This window comes from Lynx canadensis, chromosome X, assembly GCF_007474595.2.
Source record: "Lynx canadensis isolate LIC74 chromosome X, mLynCan4.pri.v2, whole genome shotgun sequence".
Taxonomy (NCBI): domain Eukaryota; kingdom Metazoa; phylum Chordata; class Mammalia; order Carnivora; family Felidae; genus Lynx; species Lynx canadensis.
The window spans coordinates 41,306,752-41,326,913 of NC_044321.2; the positions used below are offsets into that span (position 1 = coordinate 41,306,752).

Genomic DNA, 20,162 nt, shown 5'->3' on the forward strand with positions numbered 1-20,162 from the left:
CTCGATTTTATGGAGATTGACATACATCACTGTATAGATTTAAGGTGTACTGCATCATGATCTAACTTAAATACATCGTGGAAGATCAGCACAATAAGTTTAGTTAAAACCCATTGCATAAGATACCAAAAAAAAAAAAAGGTTTTTTTTTCCTTATGATGAGAACTTTAATGATCTACTCTGCTGGCAAATTAAATTGGCTTTTTGATCACATTAATTTGGTCTAGTTGCTAATAAACAAAAAGGAACAAGACTAGTGAGGATTTAGAATCAAAAGCTAATGAGGACTTAGACTCTGAATCACCTCCTCCAAACCTAGTCTATCCACAGATTATTTTCCCTTAAAACCTTTGTCTTTTAAAACTTCAGTCCACCCTACTTTATATCCGAGCCTCCTACCAAAATAGAGCTAGATTGGTTATGTTGAACTCCGATCTCCAATGCTTAATAACTTATGTTTTAGCGCAAATTATACGTATAACCATTCTGAGCTTTACTTTCCTTATGTACGATAGGTAGATAATAATAGAAATACCTAATAATAGAAAATACCTCAAAGGGCTTTTGAAAGGATTAAGTGAGTGAGTGTGTGTGTGTTTCTTTTTTTTTTATTTTTTACTTTTTTTAATGTTTACTTTTGAGAGAGAGAAAGAGAGACAAAGTGTGAGTGGGGGAGGGGCAGAGAGAGAGGGAGACACAGAATCCGAAGCAGGCTCCAGGCTCTGAGCTGTCAGCAAAGAGCCTGAGGCAAGACTGGAACCCACAAACTGTGAGATTATGACCTGAGCTGAAGCCTGACGCTTAACTGACTGAGCCACCCAGGCGCCCCACTGTCTTGAAATTCTCAATAATGTGAAATTTTGACATTTTTAATGTTTATTTATTTTTGAGAGTTGGGGCGGAGGGGGAGAGCAGGCTCCAGGATCCAAGGTGTCAGCACAGAGCCTGACGCGGGGCTTGAACTTAGGAGCCACAAGATCATTACCTGAGCTGAAGTCTTATGCTTAACCGACTGAGTCACCCAGGCACCCCAATGTGTGTATGTATTTCTCAGAACAATGCTTGGAACATCATAAGTGTCATGCAGGAACTTGGCACATAGTAAGTGCTATATGTGTATTTCTTGTACTGTCATTATCATCATCATATATACTGGTTTACCTGTGTTCAATTTGGATTAGCTTATGTGTACCTTTTAATACCCTGCTATCTATTCTTTGTGTCAATTTTACTTTTTCTTTCTCTTTTTAGATGGGAGGCTTGGGATTAAGACCCCACAAAGAAGAATTTCTGGAAAAGCTTCATTTCATAGTGAAATGGAGGGTGAAGATACAACAGATGATTCATTGTATTCCATTTTAGAAGAACTGTGGCAAGATTCTGAACAGATTAAAAGATATCAGGAAAAACAGAGCAAACCTCTGAGTCATGCTGTTTTCATCAATAAGAAAATATTGAATACAGAGTGGGACCTTGAATATAAAGACAGTGGAAAATTTGTGCCTTCAAGCCCAAATCGTATTCCTTCACAGAAAAGACCCCATAAACGTGACTCATTTGGAAAGAGTTTTAAGCAGAATTTAGACTTACATACTCCTAGTAAAAACATTGCAACAAAGAATTTTGATAAAAATATTGGACGTGGTCAAGTTTTCACTCAGAGCTCTTCTTATACTAGCCATGCAAATACTCCTACAGGAGGGCAATTCTGTGAAAGTAATCAGTGTGGAAAAGTCCTCAGCCTTAAACAAGCATTCAGTCACAATCTGAAATTTCCTGCTGGGGAGAAAACAAATGTGTGTACTGAGTTTGGGAAGATCTTCACCCAGAAGTCACACCTCTTTGCACCCCAGAGAATCCATACTATGGAAAAACCTCGCGAACTTGGCAAATGTGTAAATGTTTTTACACAGAAGCCACTACTCAGTATATATCTGAGAGTTCATAGAGACGAAAAATTGTACATATGTCCTGACTGTGGGAAGGCATTCATCCATAATTCAGAATTAATTATGCATAAGAAAACTCATACTAGAGAAAAACCCTATAAATGCAGTGAATGTGGAAAATCATTTTTCCAGGTGTCATCTCTACTTAGGCATCAGACCACTCATACTGGAGAAAAACTCTATGAATGCAGTGAATGTGGGAAAGGCTTCTCCCTGAACTCAGCCCTCAATGTGCATCAGAAAATTCATACTGGGGAGAGACACCACAAATGTAGTGAGTGTGGGAAAGCCTTTACCCAAAAATCAACACTCAGGATGCATCAGCGAATTCACACAGGAGAGAGATCTTATATATGTACTGAATGTGGGCAGGCCTTCATCCAGAAAGCACACTTGATTGCCCATCAAAGAATTCATACTGGAGAGAAGCCTTATGAATGCAGTGACTGTGGGAAGTCTTTCCCTTCTAAGTCACAACTCCAGATGCATAAGCGAATTCACACAGGAGAGAAACCCTATATATGCACTGAATGTGGGAAGGCCTTTACCAACAGATCAAATCTCAATACTCACCAGAAATCTCATACTGGAGAGAAGTCTTACATATGTGCTGAATGTGGAAAGGCCTTCACTGACCGGTCAAATTTCAATAAACACCAGACCATTCATACTGGAGAGAAACCCTATGTTTGTGCTGACTGTGGCAGGGCCTTCATCCAGAAGTCAGAGTTAATTACACATCAGAGAATTCATACTACAGAGAAGCCTTATAAATGTCCTGAATGTGAAAAATCCTTCTCCAAGAAACCACATCTCAAAGTACATCAGCGAATTCACACAGGAGAGAAACCTTACATGTGTGCCGAATGTGGGAAGGCCTTCACTGACCGGTCAAATTTCAATAAGCACCAGACAATTCATACTGGAGAGAAACCCTATAAATGCAGTGACTGTGGAAAGGGCTTCACTCAGAAATCAGTTCTGAGTATGCATCGCAATATTCATACATGAAAGTAACCCTGTTTCTTAAAAATGAGAAAGCCTTATCACAGAAGTCAGGTCTACATGTGTATTATGAAATCTATCCAAGACAGACCCTACATGAATACACTGCATAATAAAAAGCATTTTTCAGGCTCTTGCACCTGAGATGAGAAAAACTATTCAAGAGACCCTCTAAGAATGCATTGATTCAAAGGGACTTTTCATATTTGCATGACTTCACAAAATAGAATCGAATCCTGTCAGTTTGGGGAAAATGCTGTCAGTTTGATGCATTAGGTAAAGCCTTCCTGTAGAAAGTGTGATAAGGCAAATTGTTACCCAATTCTTTATAGATGGAGTGAGCAAAATTATGTAAATGACAGTCATGTTTACTGTGTTATATTAGGCAATTTAAAGTGGCAACAAAGTGAAAGGAAGAACAACAAAATAATGTATTTGATGTGTAAACCTACACTCAGTTCTGTAGGGTGTTTGTGGCAGAACACATTGCACAACAGAAGGAATAATTGAATTGAAATTCTTTTTTGAATTTAATATAATTGTGTCTGTCAAATATGTTTCCTATTGAATCCTCCCGCGAATCCACAGTTTTAATGTCATTATGGTTTTATATATACCCACATCTGCAGATATACTCTTACATGAACACATAAATATAATCCTATCATTCATACTGGTTTCCACAACATTCTATTTTTATCTTCTTTAATTGTGGTACAATGCAAAATAGCCACAGACCTCTCCCATCCTTTTATGCACACCCCTTTGCAATGTTACTCTTTTTTTCTTTTATTAAGAGGTAGAACTCTGTCTACTCCTTGACTCTCGGCTTGGCCATGTGATTTGCTTTGGCCAATATACATTAGCAAAGAGATTCAAGAAGAGGCCTGGAGAAAAGTCTGCCTTGAGGCTTATCTTCTCTTGCTGCTCTTTGGAATTCTGAGACCTTCCTGTGAAGAAACTCAAGAGTACTCAGCTGGAGGGTGAGAAGCCACATGGAACAGAAATGAGCCAGCACAGATGAGGCCTCTTAGACCAACTGCCAGACATGAGAGTGAGGCCTTCCTCAACCTCCAGCCCCAGCCAAACTGGCCCACACCAAAAGAGCCATACCAGTTAACCAGGCCAACCAGAATTGGGGGATAAATAAAATGATTCTTGTTTTAAGCTGCTAAGTTTTTGGTAGTTTGTTGCACAGAAAATGCTAAGCAATACCTAAAAGTGTATACTTGCGGAGGTATTGTACCAAAACCTAAGACATGTGGCATTAGCTTTGGGCCTGGGCGGCAGGTGGAGACTGGAAAAACAATGAGGAAAACTGTTAAGAAAGGCTGAAAAAGATGGCAGCTTATGTTATTTACTAAGGAAAAGAATAACAAAACAGTTACCATGCTGTGTGAGAAGATAGAGAATATACCAGATGAACTTGTGGATCTGGCTAAGGAGATTTCCAACAGAATGTTGGAAATATCAATTGGCTTCTTTTTAGCTGCATATGGTAAGGTACAAAAAGAGATGAACTAAGGAAATAACTGTTCCATTTGCAAGCAGAATTCAGAAGAAATATTTAAAAAGCCAGGACTTGCTGGGTTGGAAAGTAACTATTTCTCACATCTCCAGTCTCTCCGGACATCAAAATATTCTCAAGGTGAAAAGTGGCCTCAGGGTAGAGATCAAATCATGGGTGTGGCTATAAGACCCTTTGTTAAAATGTGTGGAATATTTAAGTTGGTGTTTGGGAAACTCTCTCAGCTAAACCAGATGGCTTCTAAAAACTTCATGACATCGTCCAGTAACCTGACATATTGATAAAGTAGAGAAGGGGCCTGTCTTAAAAAGAATGGTCAGTGTGGCATTTGGGGCATGGAGTAAATACAAACCAGATTCATAGAACACCTATAAAGTTTCTAATAGAGTTTTACTACCTCCAGGTTGGACTTAAAGGAATTGAAACAGTCCAAAATGAAAAGTGGTCTCTGGACTACCTTTTCTAACTTCTATGAACATGAAGCAAGCAGAGAAAGTTATTCAGCTGCCATTTCTTATGGAAAAAGAAGGATGTCTCAGAAAGGAGACCCAAGAACAATATATTAAAATGGACTGGGAAGCTGTTCCCAGGTAGAACTGTGACCCAATCAAGAAACATCCTGCCCCTGGAGCAGGGAGATCTGACAACATTTGCTCTGTGGGATTTCAGAATTATTATGGAACAGTGACTAATATGTGCCTCTTGTTCCTCCCTTCTTTTAAATGAAAGTGTCTATTGCAGTTCTCCAGTCCCTACCCTATCTTTCCATTTGTGTGTGTGTGTTTTGAGTATGTGTGTGTGTGTGTGGGGGGGGGGTGATGGTCATATAACCTACCATTTAGCTCACAGGTCTCTGCATCAAGAAACAAATTGCACCCAAGGAGCTTCAGCCACATCTGAACCTGATACAGAAGACTTGAGGTCCTGGATTTGATGCCATAATTTGGGATAAGACATTTGGAGGTCTTGGAATGAAGATGAACATATTTTGCATGGTGTGATATATAAATAGTGACCAGAAGATAGATTGTGTTAGATAGAAAAACGTTACAAATTTCTACCATCCCTATATGTGTGTCCCTTTACAATCTTTATTTTGCTTTGTGTTTCAGTTGGGATAACTTCTATTAACCTATCTTCAAGTTCACTAATTTTAACCCCTTCCCTGTTAGGTCTGTTTAACCCCTACTTCTGTTAGGTCTACTGATGAACCCATGAAAGGCATTCTTCATCTCAGTTATGTTTTCTTTTTTATTTCTAGCATTTCTATTTGACTCTTCTAGTTTTCATTTTTCTGCTGGAATTCCCCATCTGTTCATACCTGTTGTTCACACTTCCCACCATCCTCTCTAACATATGAATCATTGTTATTTTAAATTCCCTATTTGATAGTACTAACAACTGGGTCAGCTGAGTCTAGATTTATTTTTATTGCTCTGTCTCTTAACAGCAGATTGTTTATTCTGTTTTGCATCTAATAATTTTTGGCTGAATGTAAGATATTGTATGTAGGAGAGTAGAAACTGAGATAAATAATATTTATTCCTGGAAATAATCATGGCTGCTCTTTTGATAAATCATTAGAGAGGAAGGGGGGAAGGTCCATCTAGTCAGAATTTGGGCTGGATTTAGGTTTTGTTGTTGCTGTGGTTATCTTCATTGTACCGTAGACTTCAAATTTCTCTAGTATTACCTTGGGCTTAATGTAGGCATTGGTTTTACAGATCATTTTTCTCAATATTCTTGCACCACCCTTGCCTTTAGACCTTTCCTGTGTGCCTGCATCTCAGGGAGGATCTCTCTCCATGCCCATGTCTCTCCCTTAGTAGTAGACTACTGTTATTACTTGGGTCGTAGTGACCCGATGAGTAGGGGGCAGGAGTTGTCCTAAACCAACCTTAGTTTTAGGCAGGCCCTGTATCCCTAGGTCTTGAGGGTGGTGCTTTTTCAGTGATCCTGCACCTCCCCATTGGTAAAATGCCTTTAATGGTCTGAGCTCAGGATGATTACCTGCCCTTCCCCCAAGAATGGAAGTTTTTTTTTTTTTCCCTTTTCCCTTTTCCGTTTTCTCTAGCCACAGTGGATCTGCACCTGTATCTGGGAACAACAGGGTTTGCATCACTTCTCTTTAAGTGGCTTAAGGCTTTTGTTCATTAAGGAAATAGGGTCCCATTGGGGCTTCATGCCATTTCTGTATCAGCAGCTTTCCCATTGCAGGCCTATACCACTGAGAGAGGCTTTCTCCAGTCTCCTTCCCTACCCCCATTATTTCTTGTGAGGATCCAGTGGAGGTTTGTAGGGAAGAGCTTGCAAGTGAAGGCCAACTACCTTTAGGTCTCCAGCCCTCAGTGCTTCTGTATTCTCATATTATCCCACACTCAGCCTTTGAACTTCATTAAAACTTCTTGCAACTGCTGGCATGGTGGGCCCATATTCCTTCTTGCTTTGCCACAGGTGATCCAGGGACAACTTCGTGTCTCCCTTGAGGCACTTGTCTTATATATAAGCTAGTTGGTTGCTCTATGATCTTAGTTCTCTGGTGAGTTCAAGAAAAGTTATGATTTTATAGATTACCCATATTTTCTTCTTATTATAAGAATGGGAGCTATGCTCTTTCCAGATGTCTATATCCTAGGCAGAAGCCAGAAATCTGGACGGTCTCCTTTGGCCACTAGCAGCAGAAAATATGCCCCCCCCCTTCAATGTGACTCTTCCACTTCACCCATCAAGAGAGAGAGTCTATTTCTCCATCCCTTGAAACTGGGATCGCCATTTCTTTGGCCAATGGGACATTAGCAAATATGACATAAGCAGAGGTTTGATAAGTGCTTGCATATTGAGGTTTGCCCATTCTTGCTCCTCTTTGGAATCCGAAGGACAAGGGTTGTGCTATTAGATGATGAGAGACTTCATGGAGCAGTGATGGAACAGAGATGACCCATCCCAGTTAAAGTTCCCTATGCCAACCAGATTTTCATTTGCCAGACATGCAAATGAAGCTATACTAACCACCCAACCCTAGCCACCCACAAGCCCACTGTGGTCAGTGTCATCTGAGCTGACCCTGCATGATCCACACTTCCTGGTATCCACGCCTTTTTATAATCTCCTCCTCAAGCTTGGGCTGGATTTAGTGACTTGATTCTAATAAATAGAATGAGGCTGAGGTAATGGGATGTTACTTCCAAGGTGAGGTTACAGAGGGATGTGGCTTCTGTTTTGGATACTCAGATGGCTCACCCTAGGGGAAGCTAGTTGCCATCTCATGAGGCAGATCTATGGAGAGACCCATGTGAGTGAGTTTGGGAACATATCCTCCCAGCGTAGCCTTCAGATGAGAGCCCCAAATGACAGTCTTTTGAAGATCTTCAGCCAGAGGCACCCTTCTGAGCCTCACTTGAATTCCTGACCCACAGAAACTGTGAGATAAATATTTGTTGTTTTAAGCTGCTAAATTTTAGGGTAACTTGTAACATATTAATAGATTAATAATACACTGACCCAGACTAGAAAAACTCTGCCATCCATCTCACCCATCCCAGACAACTCACAGAATCATGGATTAAGTATTGATTGTTTTAAGCCACTAAGTTTTGGGTGGCTTGTTACCCAGAAAAAGGTAACTAATACATTTACTATTTACTGAATTTCCTTCTCCACTCTTCATCTCCAACAGATAAACAGTACTAATCAACTACTATGAACACTTTTCATGTTTTAATCTGTGCTCTTAATTATATATAGACATATGTATGTTACCATGCTTATAATCAGAGAGAAGCTATGTAAGAATTGTTTTTTTCCTTGATTTTCAAATATGGGATCTTCTCATACAACTGTCTCTGCATCTTGCTTTATTCCCCAATAATAACTATGTTGAATGGTTGCATGATAGTTCATAGGGATGAATATAAAATAGTTTATTCAATCTTTTTCTTATTAAGGTTTATACACCTGTCACTTCTCAGCCTTTTGGCTAAGATCAAGTGAAGATTTAGACACACACACACACACACACACATCCTTTTTTCAACCTTTTGTTACTAGGAACAATGCGGTTAAAAATATTAAGAGTTAGTTTGTATAGTGGTTAGGTAGATGGGCTCAAGAACCTGTCTGCTAGGGTTTTAATCCTGGCTCTACTAGTTACTAGCTGTGTTACCGTAGGCAGGTTAGTTAACCTTTTTGTCCTATTTTCTTCAGCTTTAAAGGATGTTCACACTAGTACCTATCTTAAAGATTTGACATGAGAAGTGTATTAGCTTCTTAGGGCTGCTGTAACAAATTGAGTGGCTTAAAACAACAGAAATTGTTTGGTCTTACAGTTATGGAGGCCAGAAGTCTGAAATCAAAGTGTCAGCAGGGCCATGTTCCCTCTGAAATCCCTAGGAAAGGAACTTCCATACCTGTCTCCTGGTTTCTGGTAGCCTCGGGCATTCCTTGGCATTAGATAACATTAATCACATGGCCATTTTCTCCCCATGTATCTTCACATTATATTCCCTTTGCATGTCTGTCTCTGTGTCTAATCTTCTTCTTGTAAGGACACAAGTCATATTGAATTAAGCCCACTCTAATGTTAACTTGGTTGCTTTCTATAAAGACTTTTTCCAAACAAGTTTACATTGTGAGGTGCTGGGGGTTAGAACTTGGACATATCTTTTCGGGGAGACATGATTACCCATAACAAGAAGTTAATGCACTTACCTGTATGAAGCACTTAGAACTATGCATGGAGAGTTCTTGATGAATATTAGATATACCCCACTTCCTGTACCTGCTCAAGTCCCCCTATAATTCTCTGTGCCTGGGCAGGATATGAGAGCTTCTCTGTGGTGTCTTAGTCTCATCCAGTTACCTAAAGAAAATGTATTGGGTAACTGGAAAAGTAGGCCTCAGACCAAGGTTTTTGCTTCCAACGTTTGAGGACCAGGCCAAGAGGGATTCATCTATAGAGGATAACAGGAAGGATCAGCCAGAGGTAAAAACATACCAGATGAGGAAGGGGCTGACAGAAGACAGTGTTGGAAACACTGTGGAAGCAGTGCTTCAGCGGGGAAATTGTCCAGACTGGAGGTCAACTCATATGAGGATGGAAAACTGCTTCTTGAAATTTGTGACAAGGAGGTCATTGTTAACTTAGATGAGTGTTATTTAAATTTTTTTTAATGTTTACTTTTATTTTTGAGAGAGAGACGGAGCACAAGCGGGGGAGGGGCAGAGAGAGAGAGGGAGACACAGAATCCGAAGCAGGCTCCAGGCTCTGAGCTGTCAGCACAGAGCCCCACGCGGGGCTTGAACTCACGAACCATGAGATCATGACCTGAGCCGAAGTCAGACGCTTAACCTACTGAGCCACCCAGGCGCCCCAATGAGTGTTATTTTAAAAGTGAATTTAACTAAAGGGAAAAAACTTAGCAAACCTGAAGGAATTTCTGAACTCAGGTAATGTTACTTCACCACAAAACTTTTTCAGTAGAAAAATAATTAGGTCATTGGGCTGTACTGCTCTGTTGTCTGGGTTATACTAAGAAATGCATTTTTCAAGAGTCCTATTTGGCTCCAGATTAGAATTGTCCAGAAGTAAAAATTGCATGAGGTTTGGGAGGTCAAAGTGAAGGAATAACCATTACTCTACAAGTCTGAGATTAGATACAGTAGAGGACAGATGCAGAGGTACCCAGAAAGTTTTAATTTTTCCTCTCTCTCTTCCATTCTATATTCCATCCTTCTTTGTATCTCCCAGCCCCGCTGACCACCAGTGATCCCAGGTCTACCACCAGATGCTTGGTTGAGGCCCATAAAGGCAACAGCTTTTCATAGACTTCCCTTTAAGTTCTCCCTTGACAATCTCACTGTGGCAGCTGGATGTGCCTGGCTTCTCAGATTTTCCTGCAAGCTCTGCCTTATCCTCCCATGCCAGCATTTCAAAAGGGCTGTTTTAGTGACTTCTCTAATCTTCCATCTCCCCTTTCCATACCTTTACTTTCCCAGCTACTCTCACAATTGTGCATGGTCGAATTCATATTAAAAAACTCCTTATTCCATAATAATTATAGTGAATCCACTCCCTAATTGAACCCTGACTGCTAAGTTACTTCCTTTTCCTGAAAACTTAGTGAGTGTTGCTTTTCTAAAATTGGGTGATGCCATTGAGAAGTCTTAGGCTAATCTCTCTTTTTGTCTTGTACCTTTCTGCCTTATGATTCTTTTATATACTCAAAGTTAATGATCTTTAGAAGCATATGCCTTGGTCTTGATTTTTGTGAATTAATTTTAGTTACAAAGAGCAGTTTCAATCATGATTCAAGCCTTTCATTTCAGTGATGTTTTAATTTACCTAAATTTTTTTCTGATCCATTTCTTTTCTTCTTCAAGGATATCAATTATGCATATATAATATGTCTTTGTCATCTTCTCCATCCATTTCATACCAGTCTACATTCATTTAATATCATTATTTATTTTAGTTGTGAGTGATTATCTCTAGCCTCCTGTTCAAAGATAGATCTCCATGAATCTCTCATATTTCTTATTGTCTGGATATTAACAGCCAGTGTGTTCAGATTTATTTATATTCCAGGACAGTAAAGATAGAAAATGTCTTTCTCCCTGGAGAAATTCCCAGAAAAGATCTGCCTACATTCCAGTACGATAGTGTCAGTGTCTCTCTCTCTCTCTCTCTCTCTCTCTCTCTCTGAAGAGGAGGATGGGCAATAAAACAATATAGCAATATTGGTTTTCCCCCACATTTTAATTATTCAAATTTCCAATCATATAGAAATACTGAAAGAACAGTACAGTGAACACACATAACTTTCACCTAGATTCAACAATGTATATGTAAATTTTTTTCTGAAAAGTTGATGGTAAGTTATAGACATAGCATTACACTCATAAATACTTGAGCATCCATTTCCTAAAAATAAGGACATTCTCCCACATAACTGGATTATCATTATCAACCTAATTCAATGATACTTCATATCTAGCCTATTTTCAGATTTCTTCCATTGACCCCCAAATATATTTTACAGCTTTATTGAGGTATAATTAGCACATGGTAAATAGAATTTGATGAGTTTTGACATATACATGCACCTTTAAAACCATCATTACAATGACAAGCATGTCCCTTGTCATCCAACTGTCCCTCCCCACACCCTTCCCCATCCACAGGCAACCACTGATCTGTTTTCAGTCATTATAGATTAGTTGCATTTTCTACAATTTTGTATAAATGGAATCATACAATAGGCACTCTTGTTTGGCTTCTTGCATTTACCGTAATTATTTTGTGATTTATTTGTGTTGTTACATGTATCTATATACATTCCTTTTTATTGCTAAGTGGTATTTCATTGTATAGATATACCAAATTTGTTTATCCATTCATGTGTTGATTAACATGTGTTATTTCTAATTACAAATAAATTACAATAAAGCTGATATGAACATTTATGTGCAAGTCTTTGTGTGGACATAGCTTTCATTTATCTTGTATAAATATCTGGGAATGAATGGTTTGGTCATATGGTGAGTGTATATTTAACTTTTTAAGAAACTGCTAAACTGTTTTCCAAAGTGGTGTACCAATCTTGTATTCCAGCGGTATATAAATGTTTCATTTGCTTCACATCTTTGTCCTCATTGGGCATGATGATTCCTATTAATTTAAGCCATTTTAGTGGGAGTGAAGTGGTATCTCACTGTGGTTTTAATGTACACTCTCCTAATAACTAATGCTGTTGAGAATCTTGTGCTTGTTTGTCATTTATATATCATCTTGGTTGATGTTTCCCTGAAAATATTTCGCCCATTTTTAAATTGGGCTGTTTGTCTTATTATTGAATTGTAAGAGTCCTTTATGTATCCTAGATAATAAGTCCTTTGTTAGGTATATATTTTGCAAACATTTTTCTCCCAGGTTTGCCTTTTCATCTCAATAACAGAAGAGAAAAAACTTTTAATTTTAATGATTCCAATTCATTTATACTTTCTTTTATAGCTCATGCTTTTTGAGTAATGGTTAAGAAATTTTTGCAGAACTCAAAGTCACTAAGATTTTATCTTATGCTTTCATCTAGGTGTGTTATAATATTGGCTCCTCTATTTATTTTTAAAGGTTTTATTTTTAAGTTATCTCCACATGGACGCAACTTGGAGCTCAAACTCACAACCCCAAGACCAAGAGTCACTCACTGTACCGACTGAGCCAGCCAGGCACCCCAATATTGGCTCTTTTAGTTCTGTGATCCATTTTTATTTACTTTTCTATATGGTCTTACTTAGGAAAATATTTAAGTTCATTTTGTTTTGCATATGGCTGTTCAATTGTTCTAGAACCATTTGTTGAAAAAAGTTATTCTTGCTCCACTGAATTGCCTTGTCATCTTTGTAAAAAATCAGTTGGCAGTATTATTTCTTAAAGTACTTCAGTTCTGTTTTTCTCTTTGTCCATTTTTTTTTACATTTATTTATTTTTTGAGAGACATAGAGAGACAGAGCACAAGTTGGGGAGGGGCAGAGAGAGAAGGAGACACAGAATCTGAAGCAGGCTCCAGGCTCCGTGCTGTCAGCACAGAGCCCGACGCAGGGCTCGAACTCACAAACCGCGAGATGCTGATCTGAGCCGAAGTCGGACGCTTAATCGACTGAGCCACCCAGGCAGTCCTCTTTGTCCATCTTAATGCCAGTACCACTACTGGTATTGCTGTAGGTTCTGTATTACTATAGCATTACTGCTTACTGTAGCTTCCTGAAGTCAGTTGGTATAAGTCCTCCAACTTAACTTTTCTACAGTCGTTTTGACTATTGTAGGTCTTTTGAAATTCCATATGAATTTTAGAATCAGTTTGTTGGTTACTATAAAACTATAAAATAGCCTGTTTGAGTTTTGATTGAGATTGAATTGAATCTATAGATCTATTTGTAAATAATTGACATTTTAACAATATTGAGTTTTCAGGTCCATGAACAGGATATATCTTTCCATTTATTTTATTATGAAATTACTCTATCCTGGTTTAAAAAAATTATACAATAATAGCCACTCCATTTTTTCTTTTGATTAATTTTAGCAAGTATATATTTTTATGTATATATAAATATATATAATCTCTAGCCCTCCAGAGACTGTGCTGATACCACATGGCCCAAAGCCCCTACCATAAATTATACTGTTAGTGTAGACTGTCCAGCATGGCTCAAGCCTTCAGGTAAACAGATTCTCTTAATCAAACAAGACACTCCAAAGTCTTAGAAGTTACCTCCTAGAAGCCAGGGCAAAGGACCAAACCTTTCTTTGGACAAGGTTAATCCTTTACTGTACACTAAGCTTTTTCTGTTTCAGAATCCAATCCAGGATATCACATTCCTTTTAGATGTCACATTTCTTTAGTCTCCTCCAGTCTGTGACAGCCTCTTGGTATTTCTTGGTCTTCCATGAGCTTGACACTTTTGAAGAGTAGTCATGTATCTTGTAGATTGTCTCTCAGTTTTTGTCTGTTTTATCATGAACAGATGAGGTTATATGTTTGAGGGATGGATATCACAGAGATCATGTGCCCTTCTCATTGCATTGTTTCAGGTAACAGATGATATCAACATGACTTATTACTGGTGATATTAACCTTGGTTACTTTGTTATAGTGGTATCTCCCAAGTTTCTCTGTTATAAAGTTATTTTTTTTTTATATTTTTTTTTCAACGTTTATTTTTATTTTTGGGACAGAGAGAGACAGAGCATGAACGGGGGAGGGGCAGAGAGAGAGGGAGACACAGAATCGGAAACAGGCTCCAGGCTCCGAGCCATCAGCCCAGAGCCTGACGCGGGGCTCGAACTCACGGACCGCGAGATCGTGACCTGGCTGAAGTCGGACACTTAACCGACTGCGCCACCCAGGCGCCCCAAGTTATTATTTTTCATCTTTCCATAATCTTCATTAGAAATGAGTCAAAGTCCTCAATATTAAAGGAGAAGGGGGATTAAGCTCCACTTTCTGGTTAGAGAGATAGCAAAGAGTTTATGGCCATATTTTAAAACCACCACAAGGGAATTACTTTGAGGTTATGCAAATATCCTGTTTCTCCTTAAAGTTTTACCCAGTAATTTTAGCATTCATCAGTGGATCTTACCTTAGGCAATACTACTGTCTTGTTCTAATAGTAATTTTCTGTTTCCCTCATTGCTTCTGCATTTATTAATTGAGATTCTTCTGTAAGAAAGATTTGCCCTTTCCATCTTGTATTTATTTACTTATTCATTCAGTTATTTGTTTATAGCAATATGAATTAATGGACATTTATTTTATTCTTTGTGTTATAATCCAATACTGCATTTTTTAAATATGTGGCACAAATTGTTACAGATTTGGCCATTGTTAGGTCTTTGAAGTTGGTTCCTGCATCCCTCTGACATGCCCCCATCCTTTTATTGTAGAAGAGGGCACTTCCTTATCTACTAGAACTATAGGATGGTCCAGGGTCATCTTGAATTTTCCCTATTCCAGATCTAGAGTCAGCTACTAATTTCTCCAATGAGATCTGGTTCCTTTGCTGGAAATTGGCATTAGAAACCAAACCCTTGGTATTAGTTGTGTTCATTGCTACTGGTGTATTACTGCTAATAGTGTCAAAGAGCAAGGAAATACATACAGATATTCTAACCCATGTACACATACATATTTATTTTTATTTCTTTAGCTGTGTATATCTTTAAATAAACAAGAGTTTATACTGATATTTTTGACTCAAACCCAGTACCAAAGGGTTCCTTTAGCCTTCTCCCTGTTCTTGTTTATTTATACTTTTTTCTCTGACAGGAAAGAAAAACAGTTGATTCCATTTGTGTGAGCCAATTTTAGGATTCTCTATATTGTTCTCCATTCTCTATTCTGTTCCATCAATCTATGCTTCTTATGCTTTGTCAATACTACACTGTTTTGATAACTGAGTCTCTACAGTGAGTCGTGAAATTTAGTAGTGCAAATATTCCAACTTTGTTTTATCTTTCAGAATTGTTTTGGCTATTCTTGCCCCTTTATTTTTTTTCTTTTTCAAATTTCTATTTAAATTCTAGTTAGTTAACATATAGTGTAATATTGTTTTCAGGAGTAGAAGTTAGTGACTCATCACTTACATACAACACCCCGTGCTCAACAAGTGCCTTCCTTAATACCCATCACCCATTTAGCCCATCCCCCACCCACATCCCTCCATCAACCCTCAGTTTATTCTCTATCATAAAGAGTCTCTTATGGTTTGTTTCCCTCTCATTTTTTCCCCTTCACACATGTTCATCTGTTTTGTTTCTTAACTTCCACGTATGAGTGAGATCATATGACATTTGTCTTTCTCTGCCTGACTTATTTCACTTAGCATAATATACTCAAGCTCCATCCACATCATTACAAATGGCAATATTTCATTCCTTTACAAGGCTGAGTAATGGATTATAGGGTAGTTCTATTTTTAGTTTTTTGAGGAGCCACCATACTGTTTTCCACAGTGGCTGCACCAGTTTGCATTCCCACCAGCAGTGCACAAGTGTTCCTTTTTCTCTGCATCCTCGCAACACCTGTTGTTTCTTGTGTTCTTAATTTTAGCTATTCTGACAGGTGTGAGGTGGTATCTCATTATGACTTTGATTTATATTTCTCTGATGATGAGTGATGTTGAACATCTTTTCATGTGTCTGTTGCCATCTGGATGTCTTCTGTGGAAAAGTGTCTATTCGTGTCTTCTGCCCATTACTTCACTGGATTATTTGGTTTTTGGGTGTTGATTTTGATAAGTTTTTTATAGATTTTGGATACTAACCCTTTATCAGATATGTCATGTGTAAATATCTTCTCCCATTCTGTAGTCTTGCTCCTTTATTTTACCACATTAATTTTTGAATTAGTTTGTTTGTATCTAAAAAACAAAGGCTTGCTGGGAATATGACTGGGATTACCTTGTATCTATAGATCAAATTGAAGAGAATTGTCATCTTAATTTTTTGAGTATGGTCCTTCTTCCCATTTATTTAGATGATGTTTGATTTCTCTCATTGATTTTTTTTTTTACTTTCAGTATACAGATCCCATACAAATTTTGTTAGGTATCTACCTAAGTAGTTCATTTTTGTGTTTGGTGGTGATATTGTATGTGTTATATTTTTAAATTTCAAATTCCTATTGTTCATAACTGGCATATAGGAAATAAATGACTTTCGTATATTGACAGTATATCCTGAGACTTTACTAAACTCCTTAGTTCTAGTTGTAGATTTTTAAATTATCTCTGTGTGGACAACAATGTCGGGAAATAGAGTTTTCTTTCTTTCTTTCTAATATGAATGCCTCTTATTTCTTTTTCTTATCTGACAGCACTATCTAGGACTTGCAGCAGAATGTTGAATAGTCAGAGAGGGCATTCTTGCCTTTTTTCTGATCTTAGGAAGAAAGCATGCAATATTTCACCATTCAGTATGATGTAGGGTTTGTGTAGATGCTATTTAAGTTAAGGAATTTCCACTATATTCCTAGCTTGCTTTGAACTTTTATAATAAATGAATATTTAATTTCATAAACTGCTTTCTTTGCATCTACTGAGATAATTATATGGCATGACTTACATAGTCTGTTAATATGGTGAATTAAAATGATTGATTTTCATATGTTGAAACACCCTTGCATTCCTGGCATGAACCCTCATTGTTGTGATGTGTAAGATATATAAATATGTGTGTGTGTGGGGGGGGTGATCTCCTTTATAAAATCTCCTGTATGTTTTCTATATCTTTTAATAAATGTAAGTATATAAAATATATTTACATATTCATATATGGCTAATATTTTAATGAAGACTTTCGTGTCATGTTCATGAGAGATATTGGTCTTCAGATTTCTTTTTCTGTCATATCTTTTTCTAACTGTAGTATTTGGATAAAGCTTGCCTAATAAAATGAGTTGGGAAGTGTCCCCTCCTCTTTTTCTGAAAGAAGTTATGTACTCCGAAATGTTGGCAAGGATATGGAGAAATTGGAACTTACACACATTTCTTATGGGAATGTAAAATTGAACCACCTCCATGGAGAATAGTTTGGCAGTTCCTCAATAAGTTAAACATAGAATTACCATATGATTCATTGATTCTACTTATAGGTATATATCCTAAATAGTTGAAAACATGTGTTCAAATAAAAACTCGTACACAGATATTCATAGAGGCACTATTCACAATAGCTGAAAGGTGGAAATAACCCAAGTGTCTATCAGCTGATGAGTGGATAAAGAAAATGTGGTATATTCACACAGCCATAAAAACAAATGAAGCATGGTTGCATGCTGCAACATAAACTTTGAAAACATTATGCTACGTGAAAGTAGCCAGATGCAAAAGGCCACATATTGTATGATTCCATTTATTTTAATTTATTTATTTTGAGAAAGAGAGAGAGAGCACAAACAGGGGAGAGGCAGAGAGAGAGGGAGAGAGAGAGAATCCCAGGCCAGCTCCACGCTGCCAGCACAGAGCCCAATGCAGGGCTCAGTTTCACAAACTGTGAGATCATGACCTGAGCTGAGATTAAGAGTCAGTCACTTAACTGATGCATAGGGGCACTTGTACCCCAATGTTTATAGCAGCACTCTCAACAATAGCCAAATTATGGAAAGAGCCTAAATGTCCATCAACTGATGAATGGATAAAGAAAATGTGGTTTATATACACAATGGAGTACCATGTGGCAATGAGAAAGAATGAAATATGGCCCTTTGTAGCCACATGGATGGAACTGGAGAGTGTGATGCTAAGTGAAATAAGCCATACAGAGAAAGACAGATACCATATGGTTTCACTCTTATGTGGATCCTGAGAAACTTAACAGAAACCCATGGGGGAGGGGAAGGAAAAAAAAAGAGGTTAGAGTGGAAGAGAGCCAAAGCATAAGAGACTCTTAAAAACTGAGAACAAACTGAGGGTTGATGGGGGGTGGGTGATGGGTATTGAGGAGGGCACCTTTTGGGATGAGCACTGGGTGTTGTATGGAAACCAATTTGACAATAAACTTCATATATTGAAAAAAAAAGAGTCAGTCACTTAACCAACTGAGCCACCCAAGTGCCCCTGTATGTTTCCATTTAAAGGAAATACCCAGAATAGGCAAATCTGTAGAGACAGACAGTAGTAGTTGTTGCCAGAGGCTGGTAGGAGAGTGGGATGACAGGTGACTGCTTAATGGATTGGTTTCCTTTTGGGGTGATGGAAATATTCTGGAACTAGATAGTGGTGATGGTTGCTGAACATTGTGAATATACTAAATGCTACCAAATTGTACATTTTAAAGTGGATAAAGCATGAATTTTGGAGGGGCTGCCCCTAGAGTGAGGGTGTCTGCGACAGGACGGCTGCTTGGCCTGCCCCTCCTTTCAGTGATGACCATTGTCCTCCAGAACAAGGATGGAGGAAATAGCCCAGGAATCAGCAGGATCACCAATTGTCCAGTTTCAGTCTTTGGAGAGCCAGTCTGAGGGTCTGTCCCCAGAGCCTCAGTTCGCACAGGGCACTGACATAGAACAGGAGCTCGACGGGGCTCCACCTGTTCCCCAGGTGCCTGCTCTTCCCCATGAGAGAAGCCCAGGAGACCAGGCAGCCACGCTCCTGCCAGCCAGGTACCAAGAGTTTGTGACATTTGAGGATGTGGCTGTGAACCTTACTTGAGAGGAATGGGGATGCCTGGACCCTGTTCAGAGGAATCTTTACAGAGAAGTGATGTTAGAGAATAATGGGAACGTGGTCTCAGTGGGCTACTTCTCTGCCTTCCTCCACCCGGTTTCATAGTGTGAATTCCTGCCTGGCCCTGAGTCGTACCCAGGCAAGTGCTTTCTCTGGAGAAACACTTGGCAGTTCTTTCAGCTGGAATCTCCAAGAGATGGCCCAGGTATCGACTTCCCATCGATATTGCTCGGCCCCGCTTGGAAACTCCTTTTCCACGATTGTAAGATATTAATACTTGATTGATGCTCTCAGGATGCCACCACTATGTAAAATTGCAGCTCCTCAGATGACCTTTGTTAAGTTTCTGAAGGGCCAAGGAGGCCCTCCGTTGCAGCCAGATGCATTTTGAACCTGAGTTCTGAGTTCATTCATAAGCCACGGTTGGTGGTCATCTACTTGTGTTCTGTGAAACTACAAAGTTCAACTCCAGCTCTTCAGTTATGATCTTTTCATGTTATTTTAGAATGTGGGACATATGCTGTGCACTGTTCTTTTCTGAGTGAACGTGACCCTGCCATTTCTGTTGCCTAATTTTCCTACAACCCCTGGCCTTTCTTCATATTTAACACTCTAGTCTTCTCCTTTACGTCCCTGTGGCCCCTTCCAAAGCCCTGCCTTTGTCTCTTTTACTCTTTGTGGTGCTATACAGATTGATGCATTTATATGACCTTTCCTGATCAAGTTTTCCTTAGCTCTGTCCTTCGTGGATGGGAGATGGGAGGGCAAAAGAATTGAATTTCCTTATTTCAGGGTATTAAACTGAATGTATATTTAACAACTTTGTAAACTGTAAAGTGACATGTAATTGTAAACTACTGTTAATTTTATCTAATAATTACATAATTTCCAACAGTTAAAAAAAGATGAATTTTGTGTTACATATATTTTACCACAAAAAAGTGTATCATAGACCTAAA

At 38.6% G+C, this 20,162-nt stretch overlaps 1 protein-coding gene and 1 pseudogene across 3 annotated transcripts in view; both read left to right on the forward strand.

Annotated features, from left to right (window-relative positions):
- The window catches only part of ZNF81 (zinc finger protein 81), an 88,753-nt gene extending 79,973 nt beyond the window's left edge, over positions 1-8,780 (forward strand). For all 3 annotated transcript variants that reach the window (XM_030305758.1, XM_030305759.1, XM_030305761.1), the window contains one exon: positions 1,252-8,780. In XM_030305758.1, the coding sequence (XP_030161618.1) occupies positions 1,252-2,960 (1,709 nt within the window). In that variant the 3' untranslated portion in view covers positions 2,961-8,780. The remainder of the gene's footprint in view (positions 1-1,251) is intronic.
- Positions 8,781-18,927: 10,147 nt separating this feature from the next.
- Positions 18,928-19,881, forward strand: LOC115507264 (annotated as a pseudogene).
- Positions 19,882-20,162: the final 281 nt, after the last annotated feature.